The 17,809-nt window shown below is 42.0% G+C and overlaps 1 protein-coding gene across 2 annotated transcripts in view; it reads right to left on the reverse strand.

Moving 5' to 3' along the window:
• FAF1 (Fas associated factor 1) overlaps nucleotides 1-17,809 on the reverse strand; it is a 716,909-nt gene that overhangs the window by 520,571 nt on the left and 178,529 nt on the right. For both annotated transcript variants that reach the window (XM_030208188.1, XM_030208187.1), the window contains exon 3: nucleotides 8,815-8,861. In XM_030208188.1, coding sequence (XP_030064048.1) covers nucleotides 8,815-8,861 — 47 coding nt within the window. The remainder of the gene's footprint in view (nucleotides 1-8,814; nucleotides 8,862-17,809) is intronic.

Raw genomic sequence — 17,809 nt, forward strand, 5'->3', positions numbered from 1 at the left:
GTTCTGTTAGCTTACATGAGACTGCTGGAGATATGAGGGCACTGTAATTAACTTGGTTCAAAATAGGCTAAGGATGACATTATGACATTTAGATTAATGGGGCTATTATGAAAAGTGGATGAGGGGGCAAGGGGCCGATAAAGGACTAAACTTATGTGGCAACTCCGCCTGTGAAGAACTATGGCCGATGCTAGGCAGACTTCTAAGGTCTGCGTCCCATATATGGCAGTCCGGTTTAGGATGGGTTAAAGAGGGCTTCAACGGCAACTCCAGTAGCTGGAATGCGAGAATAATGTTGGGCAGACTTTTACAGTCTGTGTCCCACAAATGGCTTTGGATAGGCTGGAGTGGGCTTCAACAGCAATTCCAGTAGTTGGAACGTAAGGACGGACTTCTACGGTCTATATCCCAGAAATGCCAAAGAAAGACCATGATCAGGTAATTTATATCATATTGATTGTTGGTTTAAACATGAACTGATAAATGTGACTATTAGGCAAAGAGGGGCAAAATCGAACGGGGCGCTCAAGTTTTCCTGAGCGCGGGAAACCCATATTATCGAAACAAGACGGGCGTCCATTTTTCATTTTGATAATACGGTGAGGGACGCCCAAATCTCAACATTTAGGTCGACCTTAGAGATGGTCGTCCCCGGTTTTCAGCGATAATGGAAACTGAGGATGCCCATCTCAAAAACGACCAAATCCAAGCCCTTTGGTCATGGTAAGAGCCACCATTCGTAGTGCACTGGTCCCCCTCAAATGCCAGGACACCAACTGGGCACCCTAGGGGGCACTGCAGTGGACTTCACAAATTGCTCCCAGGTGTATAGCTCCCTTACCTTGGGTGCTGAGCCCCCCAAAACCTACTCCCCACAACTGTACAACACTACCATAGCCCTAAGGGGTGAAGGGGGGCACCTACATGTGGGTACAGTGGGTTTGTGGTGGGTTTTGAAGGGCTCACATTTACCACCACAAGTGTAACAGGTAGAGGGGGGGGGGTGGGCCTGGGTCCACCTGCTTGAAGTGCACTGCAGTACCCACTAAAACTGCTCCAGGGACCTGCATACTGCTGTCAGGGAGCTGGGTATGACATTTGAGGCTGGCAAAAAATATTTTAAAATTTGTTTTTTGAGGGTGGGAGGGGGTTAGTGACCACTGGGGGAGTAAGGGGAAGTCATCCCCGATTCCCTCCGGTGGTCATCTAGTCAGTTCGGGCACCTTTTTGAGGCTTGGTCGCAAGAAAAAATGGACCAAGTAAAGTCGGCCAAGTGCTCGTCAGGGATGCCCTCATTTTTTCCATTATTGGCCGAGGACGCCCATGTGTTAAGCACGCCCCAGTCCCACCTTCGCTATATGCTTCCTACACGCCTCCATGAACTTTGGTCGTCCCCACGACGGAAAGCAGTTGAGGACACCCAAAATCGGCTTTCGATTATGCCGATTTGGGCGACCCTGTGAGAAGGACGCCCATCTCCCGATTTGTGTCGAAAGATGGGCACCCTTCTCTGTCGAAAATAAGCCTGTAGGTGGACCATTCAGGTCTTTATCTGCTGTCATTTACTATGTTACTAAGTGTGCAATTCTTTGGATGGGGGCTGCAGACAGTAAACTGGATCATTCTAGAAAAATGCTCCAGAACTGTAAAGGTGGTGAGAGAGGAAGGGTTGGTATAGGGGGCATTATCTAGCTGGTGATTAAGATTTGTTAAGATGGTTTTGTGAAGGAGGGATGTCCAACAAGCTTGCCTACATTCAAGACCTCTATTTCTCATACTCTACATTATCTTGCTCTAACAGAGACTTACCCCCCCCCCCCCCCCCCCCCCCCCCCAGACTCTGTCTCAGTTACTGCCCTTTGTCACAGAGGTTACTTATTCTCCCATATACCTCTCCCCTTGGCCGCAGCAATGGTGTCAGGCTGCTACTCTCCCCTTCTTCTAGGCTTCAACCTCTTCTTCCACCTCAGTCTCACCCCTTTTCTTCATCTGGAGTGGAGGAGTAGCCTAATGGTTAGTGCAGTCCCCTGAGAGCCAGGGGAACCAGGATCAAACCCACTGCAGCTCCTTGTGACTGTGGGCAAGTCACAACCCGCCACTGCCCCAGGTGCAAAATAAGTTCCTGTACATAATATGTAAATCGCTTTGATTGTAACCACAGAAAGGTAGTAAATTAAATCCCATCCTCTTTTTCTCTTTCTCTATCCACTACCTCTCCAAGTAGCTATCATTTATCGATCCCCTATTAAATCCCTTTCTTCTTTTTTCACTGACTGTCTCCTGGCTTTCCTCAGACCATCCTCCCCTTCTCTCATTTTTGAGGACTTTTACATTCATTCAAATGCCCCCCCTAACTCTTATGCCACTATGTTTCTTGCTTTAACCTTCTCATTAGATCTCCTGTAATACTCAACTACCCTTACTCATCAGCATAGCCACTTCCTCAATCTTCTGCAATTGTTTACTCTCAATTTTCTCCACCTCAGTTCTTCCTCTCTCTGACCCTCAGTGTTGTCCAATCACCACCATCACATATAGGAACCTTCAGGCTACTGACACTTGCATTCCCTCCACCACTGTTTCACCTCTCCTCTCATTCACTATGTTATCCCTACAATACTATTCTCTCCTCTGCTCTAAAGAACATAAGAATAGCAATACAGGGTCAAACCAATGATCCATCTAGCCCAGTATCCTGTACCCAGGGCATGCAGTGGCTTTCCTATGTTCATCTCAATAGCAGAGTATGGACTTTTCCTCCAGGAACTTGTCTAAACCTTTTTTAAACCCAGATACACTAACCGCCACTATCACATCCTCTGGCAACGAGTTCCGAGCTTAACTATTTGATGAGTAAAAAACTGTTTCCTCCTATTTGTTTTAAAAGTATTTTCATACAACTTCATTGAGTGTCCCCTAGGCTGGGTCATAGGGGAAAGGCCTGCTGCATGCCAGAGGCAGCTAATAAGGCTGCCACCAATGCTGCAGCACCAAAGACTTCAGGAAAGGTACCTGCAACAAAGAACGGTGGGCAGGGCTGGGCCAGGAGTGGAGGGAAAGAAGCCGAGCTGTGCGAGGGAGGGAGGGATGGATGGAAGGGGGAGGTATAGCCAGGGGGGGCCTTGGGAGGCCTAGGAGAATGAGAGACACAAGCAAAGGGCAGAGAATGGAGGGAGAAAAGCTGAACGGGGAGGGGGAGGGGTGGGGAGTCCAAATTCTCAGGCGTCATCAGGCAATTTTAAAAGGTCCAGATTCTCAGGTGTCCGACATTCCGGACTTCTACTGTATATCACTTTCCACCGCAACTCCCTGATGTCTTCAAACATAGTGTAGTTATACCACTCCTCAAAAAACTTTCACTGGAACCCTACCTGCTCTTCCAACCACAGCCCCATCTCCCTCCTCACTTTCACATACAAACTAATTGAATATTTTCACCACCACTGTCTTGACTTTCTTTCATCTGCAGCTATTCTTGATCTTCTACAAGCTGGTTTTTGCCCTCTATATTCTAAAGAAATAGCCTTTGCCAAGGTTTCCAGTAAGTTATTCCTGGCCATATCCAAGGGCCTTTACTTAATATTCGGTCTTGAACTATCTGCTGCTTCTGACACCACCTACTGATTGATGCACTGTCCTCACTTGGATTTCAGGGCTCTATTCTGTCTTGGTTTTCTTATCTCTCCCATCACACTTTTAGTGCATGCACTGGTGGGATCTGTCTCCATCACTATTTCACTATCAGTCAATGAACCTCAGGGATCTGTCTTGGGACTTCTTCTCTTCTCTATACTTATTCCCTTGCAGCTTTGATCTCCTCTCATGGTCTTCAGAACCACCATTACACTGACAACTCTCAGATCTACCTTTCTACACCAGAAATTTCATCAGAAATCCAGACACAAGTCTCAGCTTGCTTGTTTGACATTGCTGCCTGGATATCCTACTGCATTCTGAAACTGAACCTAGCCAAGACTAAACTTCTTATCATTTCCCACTAAACTTACCACCATTCTCTATCACTGTGGATAACACAGTCATCTTCTTGTCTCCTCAGCTTGTAAGAATGGGATCATCTTTGACTTCTCTCCTCCGTTCTCTGCATATATCCGAGTGCTAAAATTTGTTGTTTCTTTTATATAGCAAAAAACTTTCCTAATCCAAGGATGAGTGTGCAAAATTAATTTTTTTTATTATATATAGAATAGAACTATTACCACCCTGCACTAGCGGCTGCCGTGCGCTAACGCCAACAAGGCCCATTCACTTTGAATGGGCTGTGTCGGCATGGCCACGCAGCTTAGTAAACAGGGGGGGTAAAAATTTAAGAGAACAATAATATAATATAATGATAGGGGGACTATCTCTCTTGGGACCTACCAACACTATTGTGATTCCCCAGAGCATCAATTTAAATGAAAACACCAATTTACAACAGCATTCATTAATTGCTCTTAAAAGCCATCATTGGTCTCCCTTCCTGCAGTGCTGTATATAAAAGATAAATCCTGAGTATATAAATGTACTAATGCAACAGTGCTAAAGAAAATATAATGTCTATAATTCAAACAGTTCACTCCCAACCCTTAATATAATATAAGGCACTATTATCCGAAATTTACAATCAAAAAAATTGTGCAAGAACCAGAACACTTATCTTAAGGGCCAAATGATGACTTTCGTTCACCAGGAGACAACCTTAGTTTCTCATACTGCCAAAATTCATCCCCTCCTTTCTGAACACACCACCAAAACCCTTATCTATACTCTCCTCACCTCCTGCTTAGAATATTGTAACTTACTCCTCACAGGACTCCCATGAAACCATCTCTCTCCCCTTTAATCGGTTCAAAATTCTACTGGTGTCACCACATTCACATAACCTTCTCTTCAAATCACTTCACTGGCTCCCTGCCTAGTTCCATATACAGTTCACACTCTTCTTACTGCAGCTCCTCAGTATCTCTCGTCTCTTCTCTCCCTACAACCCTCCCCTGGGAACGCTTTTCATCAGGTTACGTCACTCATCTGTGCCTTTCTCCTCCACTGCCAACTCCAGGCTCTGCTCCTTCCACTTTGCTGTGCCATACACCTGAAACAGACTTCCTTTGTCAGTACATCATGCTCCATCTCTGGCCCTTTTGAGGCTGCTTTTAACTCTTAACTCTTTAGTCATGTGTCCAATGCCTTTTTAATCATTCTCGTAATAAATGAAACTGTAATCCCTTATGTGTCCTGTTTGTTCTGAATAGATTGTAAGATCTGTTGAGCAGGGACTGTATCTGTGTACAGTGCTGCATACAGAATAAGTAATTGTAATACTTCCTTGATGCTTAATAAAATACTTTAAACGTCACTGCAGAAAGTTTTTGAACTGAAACATACAGAAGCCATGTGAATTCCCTTAGTTCTTCTCCACCTTCACTGTGCTCTGCTTAACATGCTAGAAATTACTAGCTATTTTTTTGTATTTTATTTTTATAGATAAATCAAGTAAATCACTTGTATAGACGAGCCTCAATAAACACCAGAATCATCATACAGAGTAAAAAATATAAGAAATTACTAGCTATTTTCAGAACAGCACTAACTGTACTGTGCCACTTAGCATATGTTCGGGTGGTATCACTTTTCTAAACCAGAGCATCTGGCATTTTTCATTTCATGAGGAAAAATAAGAAAAAATGACTCAAATGGCATTTGGACATGGGGGAGGGAGGGAACTAATGATTCAACAGAAAGAATCCGAGCACTATGTAGTGAAATTCTATTTAGCACCTGATCATTAGGCCTCCCTATTGCGTCATGTACTAAATGGCTACTCAATGGAGAAAGCAAACCCGGTTATTCTACCAGGAGTTGGGGAGAAGATGTACACATCCTACTATCTGTGTTCGTTCTTGGCACATTGGAACACTTCCTCTTATTCACCCTAGCTTTGTAATACAACAGTGTATATACCAGACCAACAAAAGGAAGTGCTTAGTGTGGACTAGTGAAGACGGAGGGATGTTTGATAAGTCCATACTCAATGCAAGAAGAAAAAGGGAGAAAGGGCTTGTAAACATATTTATAAGAAACCATTTCCCAAAATATTTCAACATTAACAAAATGCTAAACATTCTGCTCTCCCCACTTTAATTTATATGCCCAGTGCTGATAAATCTCTCACGGATACTCTAGAGGAATGCGACTGCTTATATAAAAAGGTCAGCCTCTTTTTCCTAGCCATGGAATGAGTAATCGCAGACAATTATTTCACAAGGAAAAATAATATTCTATTGCACAAATCCCCCCTCTGTCCTCACTGCCATTCCTTACATTTTGTCTCCCACGTTCAAAACGTTTTATAAAAGCATGTCCAGCTCTTGTGACAGTACAAAGGTCTTTGTTTTGCTTTCCTCCAGTCAGCATTAGACAGGCCAAGAAGAATTTGCAGAGGTTTGGTAGCAGAAGCCCAAACATCATGTATTTATGTTTTTAAAGGGGAAACACGCTGGTGACAGAGTTCCGCAGGACAACACGTATGACAGAAAGATGCCACTAACTGAATTTCAGGACAGAGCCGCTATAGCACCTACAGCCAGTACATAGGTTTATTTTTCCTTTCTTTGGCTGGTAGACGTAAAATTCTTTGGTGTATGCATCTGATTTAAAGACAAACTATGGAATTTGCTGCCAGAGAATACTGTCCAGGCCAGTAATTTATGTGGAGTTTAAAAAAAGGATTGGACAAATTTATGCTTCTGAAGGACACATGCATTTACAACTATTAGACCAAGAGTGTCAAACAACCTTGGAGGGCTATAAACCAGTTAGATTTGCAGAATATCCTTAATGGATATGTCCAATAAAGAATGGAATGAGTGCAAGTATCTCATGAGGGATAAAACCTGACAGGTTTGCAGCCCTCCAAGACTGCAGTTGGACATCCCTATATTAGAGTGATATGTCTCCACCTCTGAAGTCTAAGAGTAAGTTAACATGGAATGGACTTTCCTATTATGAAATAAAGGTTACGTCCAAGAAGGGACAACTTTTGAGGCTATGTATGAAGGAGCACTGCCATACTGCCCTCTACCCACCATCCCAGTTTCCTCTTCATTATATGGGCAGGTGGTCCCTAACTCTTCAACCTACTTGATAAGACATGCTACTGGGAAGAGAGAAAGGTGTGCTGGGTAGAAGGACAGAGAGCAAGGGGGGGGGGGGGGATGCTGTGCTGAAGTCACCAAGATTTTCAAAAGAGCAAAGGAGGAAACACTGTACACGAGCTGACACCACAGAAATTTAGTTTTTGTACAAGGTGATAGTTAGCCAACTCCCCCTCCTTCCCCCCCACAACTGTCAAAGACAGAAAACCGGGCTTGATAGAACACTGGTGTGACCCAGCATGGCACATCATTCTTATGGGCCTTAATATATCTAAAATAGAATGCGACTTCACAAGAAAATTATATTCAAGTATAATTTATCAATGGCATCATACAAATGAACCAATCAAATAAAATATTTTTCATCATTTAATTATGATGCTATTTTATAGTATGCAATATTTTGTTTGATTTGTATAGATTGTAAACTGATATGATGGTCTTATTGTTGAAATTATAGTCTAGAAAGTTTATAAAATTAATACAAATATTAATTTCATTGATCCGAGTACTGTGGCCTCTCAGGACCCCTGGAGATGCAGCTGAGATATTTATAGCATGTCAATTAAAACAACTCTAAATTAAAGCTGTCAATGGGGGTAGCCTAGGTGTCAGTATTGACCACACACACTGGTGAAATTTTAACATACTGCGTGCTGGGAACAGTTTTCCCTATCAAGTACCAAAACAGCAAAAAGCGGAGTTGGCCAGGGGGATAACGATGTCACTGGAGCCACACTGATTATACATTTTATTGTTGACCCAACAAGGCCATATTTCGCCGTGCCTGCGGCAGGTGTCCTTGTTTTTCAATTTGAGTGAACACAATGTGCTCACAAACCTTAGCCTCTCATATAATCAGTCGATCCAACAAAATACTCCTAACACCATTTAAAGGAGACAGAAAATCTCTCTCACTCCTTTGGGTTGGATCAACAATAAAATTTATAACCAGAGTGTGACTCCAGTGACACCTTTATCCCCCTGGTTGTCGCCACTTTTTGTCGTTTCTTATTTCCGTGGAACATTTTTGCACTTCTCCTGTTTCTGTACTTTCCCTACCAAATGACAGCAGTATCTACTCTTGGCAACGTAAACACTGGGTGAACAGGAGAACAAGTTCTACTCATGTATGAAAAGGAACCAACAGGACCTTGTAGAAATACCATGGCTGTAGGTACAAGTGACAGAGTTAAGAAATTCTGCCACCTGCCACCAATTCATCGCTTAAGCAAAATTAATTGATGAGTTGATCCATGATGACTTAGACAGGAGCTTCAAATTTTCTGAATGCTAAGGGTTATTTTTAAATTGCTTTTTATTTATTTATTTAAACAGAGGTGGTGCCTTTTATTTTTTCCAATCTGGGTGCTGCCAATTTTATTACTACAAGCAAGAAGAAGGCATTGCCACCTCATTACTCGTCGCTGTCTTTTCCTTACTATCATACTTTACTTAATACATTTGTAGGTGATTAACGACTTTATGAAAACCAACCAAACTGCCTAAAAGAACAAGGATGCTTGGCCTTGATTTGTGTTTTTAGGGTTCATGGCACAGCAAAATTTGAGACTGAAAAACAAGTATCATAAAGCAGATTTAAAAATACAGTATTAAATTCCTTTTCATCATTCTATCAATATTTTCCCAAACCACATACCTTTGTAGAATGCCATTTTCTTGAGGTATTACGCCATTTATCGCTGCCTGTAAACAGAACATAGAAATCTGATATATGATAGAAATGCATTTTTAGAAATGCTGAGAAAATTATTTTAACTACAAAATGGACAAATTGTTGTGTACAGATGTTAGCATGCATTTATCTATTTCTGTAGAATGAAAATCTTGCGATAAATAAAATATTAAATTTAAAAAAATGTCAATAACTCCGAATGTGATCAGTACCAGACATGACCTAATATAAAGCCTGGTGCTCAGTTGGGATGATGTTCACAGCCCATATATGAGACCTCCATATGCTACTGCCTCCACTGTTTATACATTTCACATTGGCACAACCACTGATGCAGGCTAGTAGCAAAGTTGATCCTATGAAGCATGGCAGCAAGGTTTTCCTTAAAATGCACTGAAGGAGAGAAAAGGTCTATCCTTGGAAGAATTGTGCTTCCCCACCTACCTTCCACCCTTCAAGGAGTTGGAGATAACATAGTACTTGCTTATGATGACAGGTTGGGAGGGTAAAGCTCCTCCCAATCCTTTTTGAATTCAGGCAGAAGGGCAAGCTGTCCAATCAAGGACTCTCATGGCACAATCAGTCCCATTCAGGGATCCCTACAAAAGTGTTGCTGCTGTGGGGACAGAGGGGTGCCACCACAATTTCAGAGATTATGAGCATTCTATAGCCACAAGTTACTACTAAGTACCAACCAGCACGGAAACTGTTTCAAGATACTGGCTATGGACCACAGGTGTGCCCCCCATCCCACTACCACCTAGACAGGTCGCTGTCAACCACTTAGGATGACTCAGTTGAGGTGGGGATGGTGAAGGCAGATTAGATGCTTTATCATGACATGACTATGGCCAGATAAAGAACATAATAAATTAGATTCAAGTTCTGATGAGCTGACACAGAGGAAGGACCAACTGTATTCTGGAGTGACTTGGGAACTGTATAAGTGTACATGTAATTGGAAGCAAGGACAAACTGTAATTTACTACTACTACTTAACATTTCTAGAGCGCTACTAGGGTTACGCAGCGCTGTACAGTTTAACAAAAAAGGACAGTCCCTGCCTCAAAAGAGCTTACAATCTAATGGGCGAAATGTCAAGTTGGAGCAGTCTAAATTTCCTGAATAGAAGTATGGTGGTTAGGTGCCGAAGGCGACATTGAAGATGTGGGCTTTGAGCAAGGCTTTGAAGATGGGCAGGGAGGGGGCCTGGTGTATGGGCTCAGGGAGTTTATTCCAGGCATGGGGTGAGGCGAGGCAGAAAGGGCGGAGCCCGGAGTTGGCGGTGGTGGAGAAGGGTACTGAAAGGAGGGATTTGTTTTGAGAGTGGAGGTTACGGGAAGGAACGTAAGGGGAGATGTATCCATTACCTGCCTATTAACAGTCACTGTCAGCTCACTTCTCCCTTTATAATCTATTAACTAAAGACATCCTAAGTTTCTACATATACCAACAGAAAACCACTACAGCCAGGGGTGTGCTGGTAAATTGTTAACAGGGGGCTCTCTCTCACCAGCAAAGTAAAAGAGAATTCAGGAGGGGCCCAAGCCCACATTTTGGGATCCATTTGTTAAAGTAGCCATGGAGAACCGGCTCCCAAAATTCTTAAAAACTTAACAAACGGCTCTCGAGAGCCTGTGAGAGCCTGCTCCAGCACACCACTGACTACAGCCATGAATTTTAACAAATGTATCTTTACGGTATCCATTCTATGAATTCTAAATTACCACATAAGAGTTTACTTTGCCTCTATCTTGAAAAAATTCTGGAATCTGGGAATCTAGGAACACAGGCAGATGGCAGTCAGAGCTCAGAACTGGTTAAAAGGGCAACGACAACCTCATGAGTATTCTATCACCTCACCCCAAGCAGAGAATGTTGCAAAAAAGAGGGCAAAAGTTAAAGATAATAAATTTGCACAAAGTCTGAATCTACATCATGAGCTTAAAAAGGAGCCAGTGGGTCCCCAAAGGTATTCAAACCCAGAAGAGCACAACCCTTAATCCAAGGGGGAAGTTATGCTAGGCAAAGATCATGCTGCAATAAAGAAACAAGCCTTTGGTATGCAGCAGTTACACCCCTACAGACAAGCAGTTCTCATATGCCTGCGTTTACCAGGAGAGGATGGCTGGAGACATTGCCATTTAGAACTCATTGAGCAGCCCTCTACGTTTATACACAATATGCACTCTTGTCTACAGGAATTAGAATAGCCCCTATGCAAATAAAGTCTATGTTTCAGCAATTAGCTCACCATAATCATAATGAGCACTGAAGTACTTCTTTCTATTGCTCGTGTCACACCAGCTATCCTTGATCAAACTCAATTGTTTTAATAGACTAATTCTCATTTAGAAGAAAATGTGAGCCACACACCCAGGTTCAAAGAGAAACTGAAGAAAAGTAGCACAGTAATGTGGGGACTAAAACCAGTCCCATGGCTCTATACACGTTTTTTTACCAGTTATGTTCCAGGAAACAGCATTTGTACACTTCTGCCAGAGGCATCAGTCGGCTGGGAGATGCAAGTTAAGCAGAGGCACAGCCACAATTCAAGAACATCACTCACAGTTTACAAGTAATGTTATCAAAGGCCGACAGAGATTGAACATAACTCTCTGAATACAACTAAAGACTGGTTAGTTGGTACTACTTGATTGCATGCACAGTCTCTGATTTGAAGACTAACCCAAGCAGTATGGTGACATGAAATAATGAAGAAAAGGACCATGGAGCTGCTCTGCATTTGCTGTCCAGTGAAGCAGATTTCAAGAGGTACAGAAGCCGCATTGAGCCTGCCATGAGTGGGAAAGCGCGGGTACAAATGTAACAAAACAAACAAAAAAAACAGTGGCTTTGATTTGCTTAATTTTGGATTCTACTGATCAGAGGAACACTAGTTTGCTCATAACGGAAATTAGACACAAGAAGCTAGCCAATTAACCTCCATGAGAAGTAGTACTCCTTCATGAAGCAGGAAGGAATTAACTGAGACCAGGTCAAGGATCTTTTAGAGGAACTAACAAATTTGAGATGGCAGCTAGACTTGATAATGTTGAGTATCAGAAATCAGTTCTCGTCAATTATTTCTGCAAAAAAATCTGCATTCAGCCTCCTACACGCAGGGCAGAATGAGCAGGTACTGGCAGCGTTTAAACCAGTGGTTCTCAAACTTGTCTTGGGGGACCACCAACCAGATGGGTTTTTAGGATATCCCTAATGAATAGGCATGAGACAGATCTGTATATAACAGAGAAGGTGAGAGGCATACAAATCTGTCTCTAGAACAGATTGTAATTCATCTTATGTAGTTTATGGTGTAATATGGCCATGTTGTCTATGGTACATAAGCCAAACAATAAGGAAGATGAAATATCGATTGGCTCAACATTTACCGTATTTTTCAGACTATAAGACGCACTTTTTCCCCCCAAAATTTGGGAGGAAAATGGGGGGTTCGTCTTATAGTCCGAATGTAGTTTTAAAAGCACCGTAATTCCGTTTTGCAAGGTCCCTCCCTCGCTCCGTTTTGCAAGGTCCCCCCTCGCTCCCTCCAAATTTTAAAAGTTTTACCTGGTCATGGTCAGAGCAGCAAAAAGCATGCACGCTGCGCGCGTCAGTCTTGCGTTCTCAAGGGGCGGGACCAGAGCAGAGAGAGACGTCAGAACTGATGTCAGCATGCGTTTTTGATACGTGCCGAGGCCCCCTTTTATTGCAGTGGGTTAAAGGGAGGTCTTTCTTGTTTTAAAGAAATGGTCATGCGATAAAAGCACTTGGCGGGCTGCATTTTGGCCTGTGGGCCATAGGTTGGACAAGCCTGTGCTATGTGCTAATTGGTGATATTTGGTTAAATGGTTTTGAATATCAGAGGGATACATTCTGTAGAAGACTTTCATGAGAGTCTACTAGTTATGCTCTTTTTTATGTAGCTTAGAACTGCTGTAGCTCTGGCCACCATCTGTCTCACCGTTTTGCTACTTTGAAATCAGATATGATCACTCCCAGGTCTCTCCTGCTTAGTACACATCTGCATACTCCTCCTCCCCCAAATAATTCTCTTTTGCATTTCTACATCAAAACCTAATTGTTCAAGTCGCTCCTCAAGCCTTCTTAGATTTCTCATTTTGTCCACTCCCTAAGCAGTTTCAACTTGTTACAGATCTCAATGTCATATAGGGAAAAAAGTTTTAATGGGGTTTTTAAAAAACCTCTTTTCCTACTACAGTACTTACAAAGATATCTAAGACCACCCCAGGTACAATCATTGAGGTACTCCACTAATCCTTGGAGTGTTTCCTTTCACTCAATCAGTTTCTAATGTTGAGAGTCCTCCTTGAAATCCAGTCTTAAGCTCCATGGTTTACCTAAGCTTTTCTGAAATCCAAGTACACCTCCAATAATTTAAATTTTCAGAAATTGAGTAAGATCAAAAAGGGGAGAAACTACTCTGAAGATCTGAGAAAGACAGATCCCACCCACCCCCTCTTTTAGGGCTCTGATCTCCTTGCAAAAATTCAAGGCACTTCTCAAAACCCTCTCTCTAAACCTTTCAGTCCCTCTTCCTCCTAGACTTCATTTCACTATCTCAACTTCCCCTCGATTCCTCCTTCACCTTCCAGCTATTCTTTCCATCTTGTTGGCAGCCACATAATTGCCACTGATGGCTCCATTTGTGGTATATCAAGAGCTGTAAATAAATAAATAAATACAATTTAGGGATTTTGCCCTCCCATAAGCACTAAACAAGAAAAACCTCTGTTCCCGACTCTGCATTTTCTACCTTTCACTTGCTGTTTATGCTTCTCCCAATCATCTGGAAATGCATTCTGAGCTCCTCAGTACCTACCTTCCACCCCCACAACTCCTTCAAAACTCCACTGAGCAAGCTGCTATAATATCTGCACTTTTCCTGCCACCTCTCGACTTTGTGCTTAAAACCCACCTTTCAGAACAATGGTTCTCAAAACAATCCTCAGATTGAGAAGCTTGCCAGGTGCCCTTGGCCTGGATTGGCCGCTGTCATTGACAGGATGCTGGGCTCGATGGACCCTTGGTCTTTTCCCAGTGTGGCATTACTTATGTACCCCCCCCCAGCCAGTCAGGTTTTAGGATACCCACAATGAATATGCATGAAAGAAAGCTTCATACAATGGAGGAAGTGTATACAAATTTATCTCCTGCATATTCATTGTGAATATCCTGAAAACCTGACTGACTGGGTGTGTCCTAAGGACCTGGTTGAGAACCTCTGTATTAGAAGCTATTTTTAAACCTTAATCACTCTCTAATCAATCAGTCTTGCTCATTTAAACATCTAATACATTGCCTGAAGTCTTTTGGTCTTGACTTGATTTTAAGCTTCCCAGAGCAGGGTCTGTCTCTTATACGTATCTATCCAGTATTGCGTGTAGGGGGTGGGTGACCTGTGGTTTTATGCATCCCGCAAGACCATGAGAAGTATACACACAGAAAAAGTCATTAGCCAGAATTTCGCTATTTTAAATACTGTATTTTACAAATATTTTCAGAACAGCCACTTTAGTAGTTTGTCTCCATCATCTTTAGTTACATTTTTTACTTATCCCAGAAGATCTATGGAGCTTTGTGCATTTCCGGTTCCAACACGGCGCAATGTTGCAGCCCACTAGGGATAATACTGATATTCATGTAGCCCTCTGTGTATAATGGCTGCCCACCCCGGTCTAGTGGCAAAACAGAAATAAGCAGCAGTAGTAATACACCAGGCCCTTATGCTTCTCTTTCAATTTACATTGGTTTGAACAGTACAAATTTCAAAATAACATTCAGTTTCATCAGTTAAAGATTTACAAAGCATTCAAAGGTGCTTAAGAAAGTGTACAGGAAGACATTTGTTTTAAATGATACACAATTTCAACAATTTTCAAGATTTATATTGCCCAAGTATGCAAAATGAAACCAGCACATCTGATCTGCACTCCAACCTCATTTTAAAATTCTGAAAAAAACTTTTTGCCACAAGTTATCACACACTCTGAGAGCTTTATTAAATTCCATTACACCTAAAACCCTTCAAATTTCCTATTTAAAATAAACCCCTCATCTGGTTTTAGAAAGCTGGTACAAAATACTTTGCATGGTGCTTTACCACATAGAAGATGTGGAGATGAAAGATTTTGGAGAAAAAGAAAAAGAACACATGATAACCAACTTTAATCACATCCAAGAAATCATATTTAAAAGTACAGCCACACTGCCATTCCTTAGGAGGGCTGGAAGTGTGTTTACTGCAAAAACAGCATTCATAGCCCCTGGGAAGAAGAATCCTGACATCATGCAGCGGTGACACCTATTGACAAGATTTGGACTATGGATTATAGGGCTCTGGATGAAGTCTTGGTACATAGCTTTGTGTCAAGAACTGTCACTGCAATGACTGGACTACATGAATTGGAAAGAGATATGAAAACACTGCGCAGATGTGCAGGCCAAAGGAGGTCAATTCTGATTGAGAAGGAAGCCTAAAAGGATGCAGAAATGAAGCCAAGTCCCAAAACATAGTACTGCAATTTACAACTAAGCACTAAGCTGAGATGCATACTACTGACCAGTGTACCATGCAGCGCTACGAGTTTCAGCTATGTGGCATCCAAAATTTACGCTATTCTCACGAGACAGAGCACCGTGCAGTTCAAAATTATATATTTATTTGTAGCATTTATACCCCGCTCTTTCCCGCTTGATAGCAGGTTCAGTGAGGCTTACAATGTATGGTACAAAGTATCACAGAAATAACACAATTGTATAGATTAGGACAAGAGGAAGAGATGTGGGGGGAGGGATTGAGGTAAGGGTAGTGTTCGTGGTGTGGATTAGGTTTGTGAATTAAGTTGGGTCACTTGGATAGGCTTGTTTGAAGGGGTAAGTTTTCAGCAGCTTTCGGAAGGGTAGGTGTTCTTTGGTTGTTCGGATGTGTCTTGGTATGGCGTTCCAGAGTTGGCTGCCTATGATGGAGAAGTTGGATGTGTAATAGGTTTTGTATTTGAGACCTTTGCAATTGGGAAGGTGAAGACTGAGATATGTTCGAGAAGATTTGGACCCGTTCCTGACTGGAAGATCGATCAAACTGGTCATGCAGCTTGGAGCTTCTCCAAGGAGGATCTTGTGTATCAATGTGTGGACTTTGAAATTTATTCGCTCTTTGATAGGGAGCCAGTGGAGTTTTTCATGTCCAAGAAATCAAATTAATGTGCGCTTGGGGGGGGGGGGGGGGGTGATGAATAACTGCTCAAGAGGTGACTCCACAAACAAGCCTGCAGAAAAAGTGTAGAGGGAGATTAAAACCTGGAGGGGGAAGCAAGCAAGCTTGAAGGGAATGGGGGAATGGGGTAGAGAAAGGGTAATGGATGTTGACAGGATGTCTGCTGCTTTGTCCGGTAAAGGTCTAGTCTCTCATACTTAAATTTTGTGGATAAACTGGCTCCCACTTGAAAAATAGTGAAGATCTCTGCTATAGAATGTTTCATCTCCTAGTTCTAAGGTTATTTGGAAGTGTTTTAGCTTCAGCAGAGTTAACGTATAATGCAGGATCTTGTCAAACCAGATCAGCTACAGTAATACATGGAAGGAAAACTGATACAGGAGGAACACACAGTTTACTTGGACTATAGCCAAAGTTCTACAACGTCATAACCTGGTTTAAAAAAAAAAGTCATGCTCACACATAGTAAATAGCATTTGTGAATCATAGCTTTCTGAGTGCAGAAATCCACACACAGGGAACAAAGTGATGGCTATGAGTGAGATGAACCAGCAAGGACAGTATTACAAGATCATACATACTATGTGGTACCCTCAATTCTCCCTTGAAGTTTGCTTTTTATAGCTGCCTTCCATTTTCCTTCATAATCCCTTTACCAGCTTTAATTCCTTTACTTACAAATGTCTCCTGTAGTAAAAAAAGGCTTTATCTTACACTAACTACGATCACTTCTCAGCTATTTTGACGACTCAACCAGGATTTCTCTTTTTCACACTCTTCTGATGTCTCACTTGGACTACTATAATGTAGTATCCTGGTATCACTGTAATAATCCGGAATAAGTAGGGTCTATTTTCAATAATACTGTCACTCTCCTACCCGTTATGCAACGTGTTTGAGGGAAACTTTTAATGAAACAACAAAGTGGAGAAAAAAAGACCTCAGGTCACTCGGCTGATCCTCGTTCTTAAAGGACAAGCCTTTTGTATAATGAGGAGGCCTTATCAGTCATGGGTCTCAAAAAAAACTCCACTAAATAACTTATAAATTTCTAGTCCCAACAAACAGATGCATAAGAGACACTGTTTTCAAATACATTCAAGCTTGGCAAGAGTACTTATCTCAATGTATGAATGCTTAGAAAGTCCAGCCGTATTCAATATGTTCTTTTGACATTCGAAAGGTCCCGACAGGGAAGCCCTGTTTCGCTAGATATAGTAGCTGCTTCAGGGGAATCTTTCACAATGTACACAATCCCAAGCCTGTAAAATATCTCCGTCTCCAATCTCACTGGAACAGAAAATGGCGGACAGCTTCTCTATACCCGTGGAAAGTTTAAATACTCAGCGTCTGACGTCATCTCATTTTCATCCAATCAGACGGAGCACTATTCAAAGAAACGCTTTCCACTCAATCGCCACATTTAAACCTTTGGGAATGACAGTCTGTAGATTAAATATCCAACGTTGTTCTCTTTGTCTTAAAATTCGTCTGATGTCTCCCTTCCTTTCTGTTATTTTGATTTGTTCTAATACAATGCATTTTAAAGCCGAAAATTGATGTTGATATTTCAAACAATGTGTAACCATGGGCTCATAAATTTTACCCGTATGTATGCAATGTCGGTGTTCAATTAACCGAGTTCTTAAATTCCGTGAAGTTTGTCCCACATAGCATAAACCACACGGGCATGTAATAACGTATATTACATGCGATGAA

The sequence above is a fragment of the Microcaecilia unicolor genome, chromosome 6 (genome assembly GCF_901765095.1).
Source record: "Microcaecilia unicolor chromosome 6, aMicUni1.1, whole genome shotgun sequence".
NCBI lineage: Eukaryota > Metazoa > Chordata > Amphibia > Gymnophiona > Siphonopidae > Microcaecilia > Microcaecilia unicolor.